This window comes from Lissotriton helveticus, chromosome 6 (genome assembly GCF_964261635.1).
Source record: "Lissotriton helveticus chromosome 6, aLisHel1.1, whole genome shotgun sequence".
Taxonomy (NCBI): Eukaryota; Metazoa; Chordata; class Amphibia; order Caudata; family Salamandridae; genus Lissotriton; species Lissotriton helveticus.
This window is the reverse complement of record NC_136067.1, coordinates 158631634-158647234: the sequence shown is the minus strand read 5'-3', so window position 1 is coordinate 158647234 and position 15601 is coordinate 158631634. Positions and strand designations below refer to the sequence as shown.

Below are 15601 nucleotides of genomic sequence, written 5' to 3'. Positions count from 1 at the left end.
GACCCATTTCGGGGTTTCCCCTGTTATATTAAACACGTAGGCCGGAAATATTCTCTAAGACGTTGCAACTTTAAATGCCTGGCACCTCTGTCGAGAGTCTTTCCAAATAGTTGTGACATGTTGATGGGGACTTTCTCGGTTACTTCAATGATTTTCCGGGAGCTCACACCATAAATGTCATATATTGACGAGTTTTTCAAATCTATTGCGTTATTTTTAATAACGTGTATGATGACATGCAACATTTTTATGCAGTATGCTGCTTTGGGGGAGGACGTTTCTCCGTTGTGCGGCAGCGTCTAAAGAATGTACCTTTTTCAAAAGACAAGGAGTTGACAAGACGGACAACCCCAGATGTCTGCTCTCGTTAGCAAGACGTTGTAGGGGCCTTCTCACAACTGTCACGGTTTATAGGGACACTTCTTAACTCGGGCTGGGTTGTTTGGGGGGCTGCCACTGATATAAAACACAATGTGTGGGACATGCCCCCTAATGTATTGCCTAATGGCGTGGAGCAAGCAGAACACCAGAATTAAAAGCGTTGCAGATTGTGTGACAGGCAAGGGGGGGCACGGCCATAGGGACTCTTTTCGCAGAGGTTTCCTCTCCTGTTTGTCTGGGTATGTCGATCCGTTCTGCTGCCGCACAGGTAATTTGCAGGGCTGTATTAACTAATGCAGCGCCCAGGTTTGCAGGGCTTAGGGCCTTCCAGGACACGACCCGATTTACAGGTTTCTTTCCAACAAAATTATTGGCGAAACGTGCATGAGCACGGCGCCACATCTTGTCCCGATTTGTAAAACTACAGCAGCGCACTAAAGCGCTTCGTGTCCAATCACTAGTGCACGCTAGTAAACACTAGAGTGAAATCGGAAGATGCACACATGTTTTTTTTGCCGCCCTCCCTAGGCGGCCGCCTAGTTTTGCCTTATGGTAGAAACGGCCCTGGACACACGCGCACACACAGGCACACGCGCACACACAGGCACAAACACACACACACACACAGACACAGACAAACTCGCACACACACACACACACGTGCGCGCGCACACATCCCCCCCCCCCTCACACCCCACTCACCGAGTTCTTTTCGTGTGTCCCCCTCTCCCTCGGCAGGCAGAGGGTCATCCTCAGCAGCAGGCGGGGCTCTCCACGAGCACGGGAGTCCCGCTAGCTGACACGCAAATCTTCCGGCTGACGGGCACAGGAGCGCTTCAGCACAGGAGCGCGGGGTAGGCTCCCGTCAGCTTCCTGTCTTTTTGCGGCCCCGCCCCGCCCCTGTCCCAACACAGGTTGCCTGGCTTCCTGTTCAAGCCGGGCAAACCGTTGTAAGTTATTTCTAATACAACAGCATTTGCTTTGATAGCGTGTTTCTTGCTCCATTTGAAAACGCAAAAGATAAACGTAAAGCGCCCCACACGTATTTCTGACCGTGTTTGTGAATTTAATTAAATAATAAATCTAATTAAATAATAAATCTACACTAGCATATTGGCGTAAATCTGTGAGTTTGTGTGCTTGTGGAGTGGGGCAATCTTAGTCTTTGTAGTACACAACCCACACTTGAAAGCGTGATACTGCTGTCAACAGCTGCTCACAAAATACACGTTAAAAAAAACCTTTAAAAACACTTGTAAAACATGATTTGATATTTAGATTTACGCTAATTGTAGTCTGCTATACACATGAGAAGAAATACTGCTGAACAGAGCTGCTCAAGTAACTTTTTTAGAGCACGATATAGTGGAGAGTTTATACTTTGCACAACATTTTGGAGTTGCAGCAGTTATGGCTTAAGGAGGGCTTGAGTTCAAGTCAACAAACAACTGAATATAATGATTTCCACTACTTAATGCAATAGGTAGGTTTTGCAAAGTTTGCACAATATGTTTGTGATGTTTACAATTACCTCGTTTGGAAATCGCATGTACATATCAAATTTATTTCTATCTATCATTAAAATTTGATACTTTTGTACAAGCCATATTTTATATGCTCCTTTTTATACAAACAAAACTTAACTACTGCATAAATAAAAAGACATTGCCATTTACAATACTAAAAGCTCAAACTTTCCTAATGCAAGACCTATTGCATTGCAAATACTTGTTTGGTCTATTTTTCTAAATTAGTTTGGGACTTTTTCAATGTTTTCTTTACATTAAAGTTGTACTGTTTGAAATTAACAATTTTTCTGGGGAATTGCTTGCTGCTCATGCTGTAGCTGCCAGTGTGTGAGCAGTTTCACTGAGACTTGTGTTCAGACCTAATTATGGCGTCTTTATTAAATTGGTAAGAGACCCCTTCTTCCCAGATTAATAGTCCAACTTGTGACGTTAGCGTAGTGCTGAAGGTGACATGGTATAGAACATGGCCAATGTGATGGTTGAGTTTAAGACAATCTGCTAATATGTGCCAGTGATGACCCGCGTTTGTCATTTAACTCCAGCATATTTAACTCTTGAAACATTTTGCTGAATTGTTCAAGCAAATTCGGTCTCCATGTTTTCACAATTTCGCAGCACAGTTAGGTAATTCTTTGACAAAAATGTTATTTCTGCAAAATTCTAATCATATCTGTAGAGACTAATGTTTCTAATGTCCAAGTGCATTGCTTTCGTTTAAAAAAAGTTCCTCAATCACTTTGGGGGCCGCGTGATTTGCACAGATTCCATTATGAGGACAATGAATGGGTGCGTGGAATGCATGCAACACCGCTGGGCTTTTTCTGAAATGAATGAATTGATCGATGCATGCATTGGTGTTAGTCCAACATTTGCTTGAATAGATTAACCTTTACTTACCTAGATCTTGTCCATTAATTGCAGCCATCATGTTGCTTGAAATTGCCTTGGCCCTGGTGTTGGGGGCCCTCATCTACCATTATATTTTCAAAAAGAAGGAGGAAACGATGGAAATGGAGGACGGATGGTGGGGAGCAGGGGAGGAACCGGAAACGGAAGAAGATAAATCCGTGCGCCCTTTTAAAATCGAAGCATCGGAAGAGATGTTAAAAGTAAGTTGTAGCAGAAAGAAAGATTAAAAGCAAATTCTATGTCTGACGACTTTAAAAAACATCAAGTAGACTATAAAAAGCTTGACACCTTTATTTTTTGTGTGATTTTTTTTCTTAATAAATATTTTATTAAATTTTACTTTACACGACTACAGGCCATATGTATGATAAATAACACGTGTCACCTTCATTTTGAACTTTGTTCCACTTATACTAGGCACATTTTCATAACTATAGCTCTCTTAACAGTTCTGCGAACTTGGCGTAATAATATTTATTGTAAACGAAGATAATCATTCCCTCTGACTTTAACCATCGATAGACATAGAAACGACACAATAAAATACAAACAGACGTCATCAAGGTCAGTTTTTATCAACTCCCTACCTGACCATGAAGCTCGGATACTACATAGCATCTCGGACAACGATGGGTCTACACCAAGGGTGCTCTTCGTTTGCTTCTTAACAGCGAATGTTCCTCTTTCAGGTCTAATTTCAATAACCAAACAAGGTCCTCATCAAGAGTTGGCCATTATTGGATGCAATAATTATCAATATTTACAAGGCGCTATAATTATCGCCAATCATGAGTTTTTGGGGTATAACATGCACATATTAGTGCTTACATACCAAAAGCTGCATGTTCTCTATTAACCAGGCATTTACTCTTTGATAAATATCAGCTTGTTTGACCTGCCGATATTGATTACAAACTCATCATTTCGATATTTGCAGTAACAGGAGTTTTCACAGATAAAGGAGTTGGTGTGTTGTATTTTTTACACTTTCTTTAGGCACTTTGTTACTGTGGTACAGCTCTAACGTTCACCTCAGCTAGGTTTTCCAGATGAAGTGTTAAGGATATCTTCGCTACAATAGATGAGTTCAACCTCTGTACATTCGCAGGAGTTCTGGAATAATGCAAACTCGCATACATATGAAGTAGATTACTTTCAACCCTCAAGCCAGCTACGTTCGGACAATTTTAACACCCCCTTTTATTGAGTGTGCGGGTCAAATAGTAAACTCAGTGAACACTTTTAAGCGGGGCTAGCCCAGTTGTAGCATCGGTCAATTGTGTTTTCTGTTTAGGTAATAAAATCCCTGGTTTAAAAGCAGTCTCGACTGGTGCTGGGGCAAATTAGCTGGGAGGGGGGGGGGGGGGGACAAAACAAATCAACAACAAAAAACATACCTGAATGCCCATCGCATCTCTGCTCGTTTGGCTCCACTGCAGGCACAAGATCCCAGACTTCCCTGCGGCCAATCCTAATGCTGCTCTCATTCATGACAGCAGTGTCAGGATTGGCCTGAGCAGCCTGGATTTGCACACCCAGAGACACTGGGAGCCTGTGCCTTGCTGTCTTCAACCCAACAACGGAACTAAGGTTGGAGACCGCTTCAGTGCGCATGTCGGTTTGGCCGTCCTCAGACTGCTATTACACCCACATGTGCACTGACAACAGTGCACCTACCACCTCCCCCTAATGCCTGTCAGCTCCATGACCCCACCCCCTAGGACGAACCACCGCTGTTTAAAAGACAGCATCCTCTTGACAGTCTCTATTTTAGCTTGGCTCTTAACCCCTCAGCTCAGCTCGTCATCAGCCACGGTGCTCGTGTGCTGATGACGAGCTGAGCTCGTCATGGCCATTAGAATGCTCGCACGCTGGGATAATTCCCTTGCTATGCTGAGCGTTTTGAGGAAACGGGTGTGGCCATGACGAGCTCAGCTCGTCATGAGCACAAGAGCACTGTAGCTCATGACGAGCTGAACTCGTCATGAGCACCGGGGCGCGCCCCCCAGCACAGCAGGAAATTTATCCCAGCAGCCAAGGGGTTAAAGAGAATAACCTCAAATTCGACAGATGAAAATGATCGAGATTCTGGCACTATTCAAAAGCAAGACATTTCTTAGTTATAAAACAAAAATCTAGAAGTCTTTGTTTTGAATTCTATGTTCCCCCTCATCCTTTTAAAAAGAGCTGTAGTTTTCTGAAAATACCCTTTGCCTGCACAATGCCTGTCCTTTTACAGTCCTTTCAAGTAATGTACATTTGCAGTCAGAATTTCCCAAGCTACTGCTCCATTTCTGAGGTTAAATAATTATTACTGGGCTCTTGGAGCTTTTCTGATTTGGCGATGGCTGTCATCGCACCATCTTGCAAAGTGGTTCAAACACATCTTTCAAGTGGTCCCGTTAAGCCAGTAAGCTTTTTGTATCAGAAAACCAAACCTAAGTAAGCTGACTTAATTTAGTATGCAAGAAACCTGATTCATGGCATTGCTGAGTGCTCTTTCGTTGAGCTAGGGTTGCACGTTTCAAGTCACATGTCACGGTTGCCTTAGTTTAGGGCCCCATTTGTCATGACATCCCCCTCCCCCAATGCTTTCTGAAATTGCCTATTGAATTACTCAAAAGTGTATGGCTCCTCTGTAACGACAGGGAACTCCTTCCATTGAGCAAAACTGCTGAATTGTCTCCGTGTGCTACTATGCCTTAAATCTGGACCGTTCAGTCCACTCCTAGTTCTGACATTATACACTGAATGATGATTTTAGTGACCTTTATCTAGGAGTCTAGGGACAGTTTTTGTTATCTAGGTCTGTAGGGAGGAAAATCTAGCTGTTGCCTGGTATATAAAGATGCCTTATGTATCTGGTGTGATCAAAAATACAGCTGCAAGTAGGAAGATAACAAATCGATTTACTTTACTAAGAAAAGCTATAATGCTAAACTACAATCTACTTAGTTACAATCTGGGGATTGGAATTTCAAGGGGAATTCATTTGAAGGATTATCTCTTGTTAAATCACTCAAACGCCTCGCTTAGAAATACAAACCAAATGAAAATGGTTTGTGAGCCGCGCAAACCTAGAAAAAAGGACAGCTAAAATTAAATTTTGGTAAGATAAAGATGTTTAAGATATCTTTTTTCAGAATTATTAATTATATTTCATGAAATGATGGGCATCTGACATCAAATATCAGAACCTTTGCACTAGTTTCATTGACTGGCTTTACCACTCGAAGAGGAACACATTTTAACATCACTTGTTGCAGAAGAAGAGTTTAAAGAATGCATCAAAAATGGTAAAGAGAACAGGACATTTGCTCTAGGTACTCCATTACTAAAATCCTCACTCAGCCCAAGGAGTATGTGACCTGGTCCCTTCAGGTGTTAAAAAGGAGGAGTTGACCTTCCAGCTGTAATGAAGAAATCCCTGTTGGAACAGGAGAACCGCGCGTGCCAATTTATCCCTGTTGCACCCCGAGGTGAACTCCCTTTTCTGTTGTTCAGTCTCCTCTAAAGTATTTCCTAACAGTTGTGACACCCTCTTAAGGCGTGAGCGTGTACATGATAGACCACACAACCGGTGTGATATCCTTCAACATCTTGCCAGACAGGATGGACATCTATCGAAGTGAGCAGGCATTGGGACTGAGAAGACTAGAAAAATCACCTCTTCAGAAAACCTCCAAAACATGTTCCCACCCTCAGAAGAATGTATTGAGAGCAGGAAAACGTCCTTGGGTTCACACGCATCGCCAATTAATTTCCCCCACCCTAAATGCATACTGAGAACTACTCCAGAAATGTTGAAATAAATATACTGTGAGAGAGTTTGACTTCCCAAAACATGTTCACATCTTCAGAGGGTGTGGGCTAAGGGATTTCTCCTTAATTAAAATATTTTCCATGTGGAGAAAATAACGAGAAAAAAATAAATGTACACCTGCACTTTTTCCCCTAAATCTGTTTACCACCGGCTTGTAATGTGCAGAAGTATGACTAAAAAAGAAGAATTCAAATGCCTGGAGTTTCCTTAATTTCTATATATTTCCAGAGAAAATTTGTCATTAAAATTTTTTTTTAAAAATACAGTTTGTAGGTCTACTCCCTTGTTATCGGAACCTGTTTCTGAATGATGGAAGATGCTGAGCCATAACATTTCACCTTTCCACTTCTTCTTTAAATCCCTTTTTTCTATTTTACTTAGGATCTCCATGCACGAATTGACCAGACCAGATGGACCGCGCCGCTGGAGGACATCCGCTTCCACTACGGGTTTAACTTGACTTACCTCCAAAAAGTGGCTTCATATTGGCGAAATCAGTACAGCTGGCAAAAACAAGTGGAAATTCTCAACAAGTACCCACATTTTAAAACAAAAATAGAAGGTATGACTCACACACTAACACATCCTTAAAAGAGAATAGCCAACATTTTGTTTAGAGGCTACAGTAGTTGGATGAAACACTTGGTGCACACTAAATATGGAAAATCCCTTCTGTTCAGAAATAATTGGTCATGAAAACAGTGACTGAAGTCTGTGTCTTACTCTTGCCAGACACTAGCACTGAGTTCTTCACCGAGAACTCTGACGTTCACACATCTGTGAGAGTCATTCTGGTGGGTTTTAGTGACCAGCAAAAAGTAGGTGGGTCCATAGATCTGTGAAGGGCCGAAAAGGCTGTGTGGGTGCTTTAGAAAAGTAGTAAATATTAAAAATGAAATAGCCAGAAAATAGCGTTCTGACCAGTCAGTACTATTTGTGTAAGGCACTAGATTTTGTGAGGAGTCTCATAAGGGTAGATGGACCGAGTAACAGCCAAATGTTATTTATAACACTGACCCATTAAGACCAGAGTTTCAGACTCTGTCCTTCCAAAGTTACTGTATTATAATCTCTCTCTCTCTCTCTTTCTGTCATGCACGTACCTGTTGTCTCGGAAGTGTCCTGGAGTCACGAAGCTTTACACCCTGCCTCCCCCCCGTCACCTCCCGGGAGTCAGGAAGAAACGCTAACACCCGACAAGTAACCAGGGGGAAAACAGGGGAACAAAACAAGGGTAGGAAGGGGAGAAAAAATGGCACTCCACAATCTTCTTCCACTCAGAGGATGTTCTATCTTCTGTTAAAAGGCACTGCAATAAGACACAAGAATAATGAGTGAAAACAATCCCCTCCCTTGATGTTCCCAATGGAAGGAGTGTAATGTACTGTATCTTTACCTTGTGGAATGTGGAGGGAAATGATAAGGAAATAAAGTAGAAACTTCTGGAACACTTTATGTATATGGTCTATCCAATGTAGCCGAAAATCTAAATTCAAAGTAACACAATAAGTGAAGCGTAATGAACACTTTGACTAAGATTTCTCTTCTATGTATGAAACTCACCACTTCTATGACTTGAGAACTCCGTAAAATATATCTTTGAACGTTCACACGGAACGGTATAGCAATCTCAACAGAAAACACCACTCTGACCTAAGTGGCAGTAACACTGGTGAACACACCTGGACTGCTGAAAACGAAATAGCAAGTACAACCGCTATAAATCCTCAGCGGTTTAAAGGATATAAAGAAAACTAGAATATAACAATCTCCTAGAAGCAAGCCGCTACTAGGGACTTACGATATCATAAACGGGCTCGAAAACGCGGGAAGACACGAACTTCAACCACCACGAACCGCTAGCTCCTCGGACGCCGACGCCGTGACCCGGAACGAGAGGGGTAACCATCTGGCTAAACGCGAAGCATTTCCTGATTGTGCGGGGCGGGTTTAAGACTTGAAACACTATACTTATGCGCGTAAACTGTGCATGCTCCAAAAGCCCGTGTGAGTACTTTTTCCAACCATTGCCAATCACGTCTTTTCTGTAGTTGTACACACAGAACGTTCATAGAGCACTGAAACTAAAGCTAGGTTTTATTGAGTGTTATTCTCCTAGTACACGACAGGCATGACACTTTCTCTGATATATGTGTGTGTGTTTTTGATCTTGAGATGGCAGTTCCAGTATATATATATTGTTGGAAAACGAGGCAGCATCTGTGAGGCCTGCATAAATAACATGACTACATTTAGCCTTCACTGGGAACCAAACACCCAATTGTATCGCCTGACTCTCAGAGGGTAGCGTTGCAGAGCAGTCTGAGTCTTACTCAAGGGAGGTGGTGTGGGCTAGTAATCACCATTTTCAGGTTCGCAGAAATAACACTCAATAATTGATTGTCCAGTCTGTACTTTGCTTTATAAAAGTAAGAGTACATTTATTAAACACACACACTACTCAATACTATGCACCAATTTACAAATATACATAAGCTGTTGGAATTGCTTTGTGACATTGCATAATATCTCCACCCCTCCCATTGGGGGGTGGGGTCTAGTACCACCACTCCAATGTTTGCACATCGTCTTGCCCCCAATGCAGCTTGTTGAACATAACCTGTAGCGAGGGCCCTGCGCACTGGCACCATCCCAGTGGAGAACCCTCCCCTCCCCCCCCCATTATCTCAGCAAGCATTTAAAATAGGTAACCCTGCCTTGGTGACACACAACCCTGACTGAGCATTTCAACTGACCAGGAAGTATACACCTCTACATCTTAAGGGCTAGCAGTCTGGGTTCTTCACCTAAGCGCAGCAGCAAGACTACATGTTTAAGCATCACTTTATCATGACAGTACTTATCACATTTATGGATCATTAGAATGCATTGCAGTTACAGCCCCTAAAGGCATCACAGATAAAACCACAGGATTACACATATACAGCCAGTCACCCTAGCAGGAATGTCTAGCAACATAACCCCACTTTGCTTATGACATCACCTTACATAGGTATTTCACATTATGTATGTGACCTTCAGCCCCTCTAAAAGAAATAACGCTAGTAAAAGCAGACATCCCCAACTCAGTCCTTCACTCCATGATGCACTTCTCAATACACCCTCGGCTGTAGAACAAAAGTTCCAGCCCAGAAGGTGTTTAATGCTGGCTGAGCCCTTGAGGGGTTATTTTTTTCAAGTCCCCATGTGACTTAGGGAGGGACGCCTCTTCATGCTGGGGGTGGGGTGGGGGGGGGGGAGGACTGCGCTTCTCCAGCAGCTGTACCCATCACCTTTTTTTACCATTGAGGGTGACCCCCCCCCTCCTCTGGGGGCCACCAGGCACCAACAACGATCATTTCCCATTGCCTTGCAAGGCATTATGGGGCGCTTCAGGCCCCTTCTTATGAATATTTGAGTAGCGGCTCCCCCGCTGTGTAGGGGAGAGCCGCGCTGCCATTTGGCCTGGCGCTTCGTGCTGCATCCAGTTCCTTGTTGGGGGGCCTGGTCCAACCCGGACCCCCAGGTAGGTTTTCTCAGCTCGGGCAGCCCACCCCCAGCCGCGTCTCCCTTAACGGAGGCCCGGTCCCACCCCGGCTTCCCGCCGTGCAGTAGCGTTGGAGGGCAGCCCGGGGAGCCCACCCCTGGCTGCCCACCCCGGCTCCCCTCCCGGCCAGCACCCTTGCATGCTGCTGCGGGAGCCGGCACATCTATTCTGGTCTGCCAGCTTCGTGGGCAGACACGAGGCTCCCGGCGGGTCCTCGAGCCCTCCCCGCCTTCCTCCCGTCACGGGGAGTGCGGTGGCACTGCCCCAGTCTCTGCCAACTCTTCAGGGCACGGAGATGGGGTCCCGGGCCCCTAGGGCATATTTTAACGGGATTGCGCACCCCGACTCTGGCGGGGCCCAGAGTTGTGGTCCCGTGCCCCTTCCCCGCACACCTTCACTGGAAGCTCAACGGCGCTCCCCGACTTGATCTTCGGTGGGGCCAGGGTGGGCTCCTGGCACCCCACATGGCACCTTCACGGGTTCCAGCACCTTCTGCCTCCGCAGACCACACCCCAGAGAGCGCTTCTCTTCCTGTGCAAGCACTTTTTAAAAGTTGAGTAGGGGGCTGGCAGTAAGTCTCTGCTTGTCTTATCAAACAGCGACACATCACTTCCCTGCCCCTGCTCCCTCATACTTGTCCAGCCTCTGGGTTTGTTCAAAAAGGCATCGTCCAGGCTCTCTTGCCACATGATCTCTGAAAAAGCCCCTTCCCCCGTGCTGCCTTCCCTCCTTGGTATACATATATCTGAGGGGTACACCCAACTCACCCTCCGGTATTTGGGTAAAGGACACAATCCTACATAAAAGAGCAATGATACGGAGGAATAGATATGCAATTTTTAGGTCGAAGCACGACCTGCATTCAATGCGTAAGCATTGATTGCAGTGCTTCGACAACTATTGCCACCCGTTTTTGGGAATGTGGACACGAGAGGGTGCACGAGCGCAGATTTGCTCAGTTTTGACCTCGTGAGCGCGCACGGCGCCGTGCCCCTCTCGTGTCTCATTCCCTTGCGCAAACACACTCCACACTCACGCATGCGCACATACACAGGCACACACACACTGCATACACACACGCACACACGCACACACACAGACACACGCACAGACACATTCGAACACAGACACACGAGCGTACACCCCCCCACCACCCCCCACCACTTACCGGGCTCTTTCGGCGTGTTCCGTGTCTCCTCTGCAGCGCTGGTCGGGCACTCACCGGGCTGTTGCTGGGGATCGGGCTCCTCTCTGCGGCAGTCTCGTGGCGGCACCAGGGGGCAGCCCGGGGCTCCCTCCAGCACCTGGGAGCCCCGGGCAGCACCTGGGAGCCCCGGGCTGCGGAGAGGCCATCAGTCGGCCAGCTTCATTTCTTCCTCGGCGGCGGCGGCGGGCTGGACTTCCTGCCGGATTGCCGGCCCCGCCCCCGTCTCAGCCAAAAGTGCCTGACTTCCGGTTTTCACGGAGCAGGGCTGCGGCGGTGATTTCTTTTTTTTTCTATTTATTTTTAGTGCTGGATTTAAATAAACAGTGTCTAGTTTTGCGTAATCTGCCGGCTCCTTTTCTCCTTTATGGGCATGAAGCCTGCCTAAGTGGTGGAGCCGTATTAATTGCTGTTCATGTGAAGTGCTGGGCGGAGGGGGCGTCTTTCTTGCAGGCTCTCTCTCCCTCTGCCGGCGGTGGCAGCCGCTTTCACGGCGTTGCTCTCTGCGTCCACAGCTCTTGTTCGCCGTGCGTGGCCTGCGAATGCCGATGATCCAGGGCTTGGGAAATGCCTATTGACGTTTACACAGCGCTCCAAAACCAACCAGCCTTTGAGATTTGTACAGACAACAAAGTAGACGCCGAAAACAGTAATTACGTTCCCGAACTACTCAGGCGTGCAAGAATGGAGCCTGGTGTGCTCCTAATCACGTTAATGATACGTCTGCCGGGTCTGTTTTCCCTGCACAGCGCTCTCGATTTCGGTCTGTGTTGTCAACCACCAAAGAGAATTCCAGCGCATCGTTCCTCACTTGGCGCCAGTTCTCTTACATTTTATACCTCCAAAGTGATGTTCAGCCGGTCTTCAGGCCACTTACTTTCCTCCCTTGGCGCTATTTCTATTAGCGTTGTATAGCGCCATCCTTAGGCCATATCAGTACTCGGCCATGTCCTCCCCCCCCCCCCTTTGGTGCTGTTGGTGTTTGTCCGGAGATCCGCTCAGTGCGCCTCTACGAGGCTTGTCCTCGTAGGTTGCACGTTCTTCACTCTATTTGTTTCCCGACGATTATATTGTATGCCACAGGGCCTTCCATTGCGTCCTTTCTTTGCACTACTTGTTCTGGAGTTGCAATCCGTGCTTTCTACTTCTGTATACGTTGCATTGCTTGCTTTACCTCTACAACAGTTGTGTGGCAGGTTTCGCAAGAAATGCGTTTTCCCTGTTTGTGAGGTACATTTCATAACCCAAGCTCTTCTGGATCATTAGTCGCAATCAATACTATATCGAAACAATGGCATTTTTTTCTCGAGGCAAAGCAAGGGAATACAAGAGCCAGAAATGTCAGCATCCACCTGCATGATTCCTTTGCCCATAAATCACAGCCACTTGAATTAAAGAGGTCGGTGGTTTAAACACCTGCTGCAGGAACGTAGATGTAGCTTGCAAGTTATTTGTGTGTTCTGTAGTCGGGTGTACCTTATGCCACTAAATGTAGTTCATCTGTCTTTTGGTGTGCCTGCTCATCCTTTAGCACGGTCACTTTCCAGCAAACTCTGCAGATTGGACTCACGTGTGCCATGGGTCAGGTGCTACAGCTACTTAGCAGATCTCACAATGTCCGTACTTAACGGACATGCACAGACCACATCAGACAGTGTGAGATCTGCTAAGTAGCACCTGGCACCATCGACCATGGCACACTTGAGTCCAATCTGCAGGGTGTGCTTGAAAGGGAAGTTGTAAAAGAGCTGGGACAGGGACACCAAAGACAGAAACGATACAGTGATAGAAGGGACACCAGTAGAGAGAGCACATAGCTTATGTAGTGCTGTTCTCCACAGCAGATATCTTATAAGATATTGAAAGCGCAGTTTCAGTGTAATACTTTTATGTTGCACTCAAATTGCAACAGTGGCCTGCTGCTGTGCCTGATGCCGCGGGAGGCTCACCGTGCTAAGGGAGTGATTGTTTTAGCGGCCAGGAGTCTGACGTGACAGGCGGGGCGGCTGGCCATTGAATTGCTGCGGCAAGCCTCGCAAGTAAGTGACAGTGCCACTGAGACTCGGTGCCAGCCGAGTGTTCGCTTTTAAACTGCAGCGCGATCAGCTGATTGCGGGTCGGTGCCTTGCATTGAGTCTCGTTTTCTGTTTTACATGAACGATACACAGAAAATGAGACTTCTGTACACTATATTGAAGTAAAATTGAAGTACTTCTATTTTTGGGAAATGTCACTTTTTTTGCCCGAAAATTCTGGTCACCCTATGTCATTGCTTCATTTTGCTCGCGAGAAAGTGTCACTCAGTCATTGAAATGTCACTCGTTAGAACACAGAAATTATGAAAGTGTCACACTTAGCAATCTGAAACCTTGGCAGCTATGAGAAAAATGTTTTTAAGTGCTACTGCTCTCCCCAAAACAGTAACAGTCACGCATGCTGGCGGAAATAAAAAAGATACCTCCTATTCTTTCCTTGTCTTGGTATGAGATACACATTAAGATGTAGAGAAGAGAAAAACTCCTCATAAAAGAACCAGGTAGACGGTTGTAAGTCACACTAATTCTGTTAAGCATATACAATGCATTCCAACCCAATCCCAATATATTCCAACAGCAGTCTACACTCCTATGAACTCCGTTGCAGAGACCACCCAACCGGCCTTCTAAACCTTCTACCCAAAAGCACTGTCCCCTACCTCTCCCGGCACAGTATTTTCCTTTTTCTCGTTGGCTTCTGACGAACTTCTTTTCTTAGTAGCCGGGCCAAAGAAAGAGTGAATAGTTTTCTGACCAATCATTGTCCCTATTGTTCTTTTAATTTTGATAAATGACAGTACTACCTTAAATCCCGCGCAATGCAGGTAAGCCCCGATGTGTACCTAAAGCTAGATGAGCGAATTTGGCGCGGAAAGATCACACATGCGCATTACACTAGTTGATTTGACGGGGGTTTGAGCTGGATCTGACTGGAAGTAAAAAGAGGACTAACGGAATGTCAGTTGAGCCACTAAATTGTTATTTGTAATATCAATACATCTAAGTCACGTAAATACAACACATATTGCATTACAAATGCACTAGGTGTCACATTTGCGAAAGTTGAAACTATTGGCATTGCAAATGACAAAGCTATTAATTTAGCTATTTTCAAAACCAACACATAAATAAAAAAAAATCATTTACAATACCAATATCTCAAACTTTCCTAATGGGAGACCTGTTGCATTGCAAATGCTTGTTATTAAAGTGTAGGGAACAATCAATTACCTTCACTAGTAGTTCAACAGTCCTATAAATCTAAATTGCCTAAGTTGATCTGGGGCACACATACATAATGAGACTGATCTTCAACTGAAGATAATAAACAATTATACATAAAGACAAATAATACATACATCAAAAAAACATATAAATGAACACAACATAATGTTACCAATACCCTAAAGTCTATTTCGTGTCTGCCTACTCATTTAAGGCAGTCCACTGAAGGTAGCCCAAAGGTATGTGCACAGAGGCAACACGACTCTATTTCAGCTCTCTAGTGTCACACAATGTACTTTGTAAAAAACTTTTTAATTTACAAGAAGGACTCCTCCATAGAAGTATTGACGACGCGGACGCGTTTCAGCCTCTGTAAATTTATCGGCCTCCTCAGGACGAGGGCAAAGGAACAATACTAAAGCAAGCCATACAAATAAATATACATTAATATTATCATTCAAAAACATATCTCGTCTCTTATTTGAATAACGCATGCCGTGGAGACACCCAATATCCATGCACCCTAGTGCAAACAACTGGAAAGGTGAAGGGGGCGTGACATAGTGCACAGCACGTGTCCTCTAGGTGTTTTCCTCACAAAAGTGGAAATTCCATATAGTGGCGCACCAAGACCAACCACCAGCTGCAGATTATTAAACAAACAAGTGCAGTATTAAAAAATGTGTGGTGCACTGGAAAACTACTCCAAAACAATCACAAAAAGAAATCCTTCCCACTCACATCCTCTGGTTCGGTCACGGTCTTCTAACTAAAAGACCTCTAGCTGCGCCTCAATGGCGCCTGATGGGCGCTAAGCTCGAAATGGACTCCCCTACAAAAATAAGATACATCAATTTAATTCAAAGTATATCAAAAAGTTCTCTCCATATAAACGGGGCCAATCTACCCTCGCACGCCAACACAACCTCAACATCATCTCCTACGCCG

The 15601-nt window shown here is 45.1% G+C and overlaps 1 protein-coding gene and 1 long non-coding RNA gene across 2 annotated transcripts in view; one reads left to right on the top strand and one right to left on the bottom strand.

Annotated features, from left to right (window-relative positions):
- LOC144762372 (uncharacterized) overlaps positions 1–1198 on the bottom strand; it is a 105757-nt gene extending 104559 nt beyond the window's left edge. Inside the window, exon 1 of the long non-coding RNA XR_013596082.1 lies at positions 1084–1198. This is a non-coding gene — a long non-coding RNA (uncharacterized LOC144762372). The remainder of the gene's footprint in view (positions 1–1083) is intronic.
- Positions 1–15601, top strand: part of LOC144762371 (epoxide hydrolase 1-like) — a 197777-nt gene that overhangs the window by 89543 nt on the left and 92633 nt on the right. The window contains exons 2-3 of the mRNA XM_078647541.1: positions 2832–3019; positions 7024–7204. Of these exons, the coding sequence (XP_078503667.1) occupies positions 2837–3019; positions 7024–7204 (364 nt within the window). The 5' untranslated portion in view covers positions 2832–2836. The remainder of the gene's footprint in view (positions 1–2831; positions 3020–7023; positions 7205–15601) is intronic.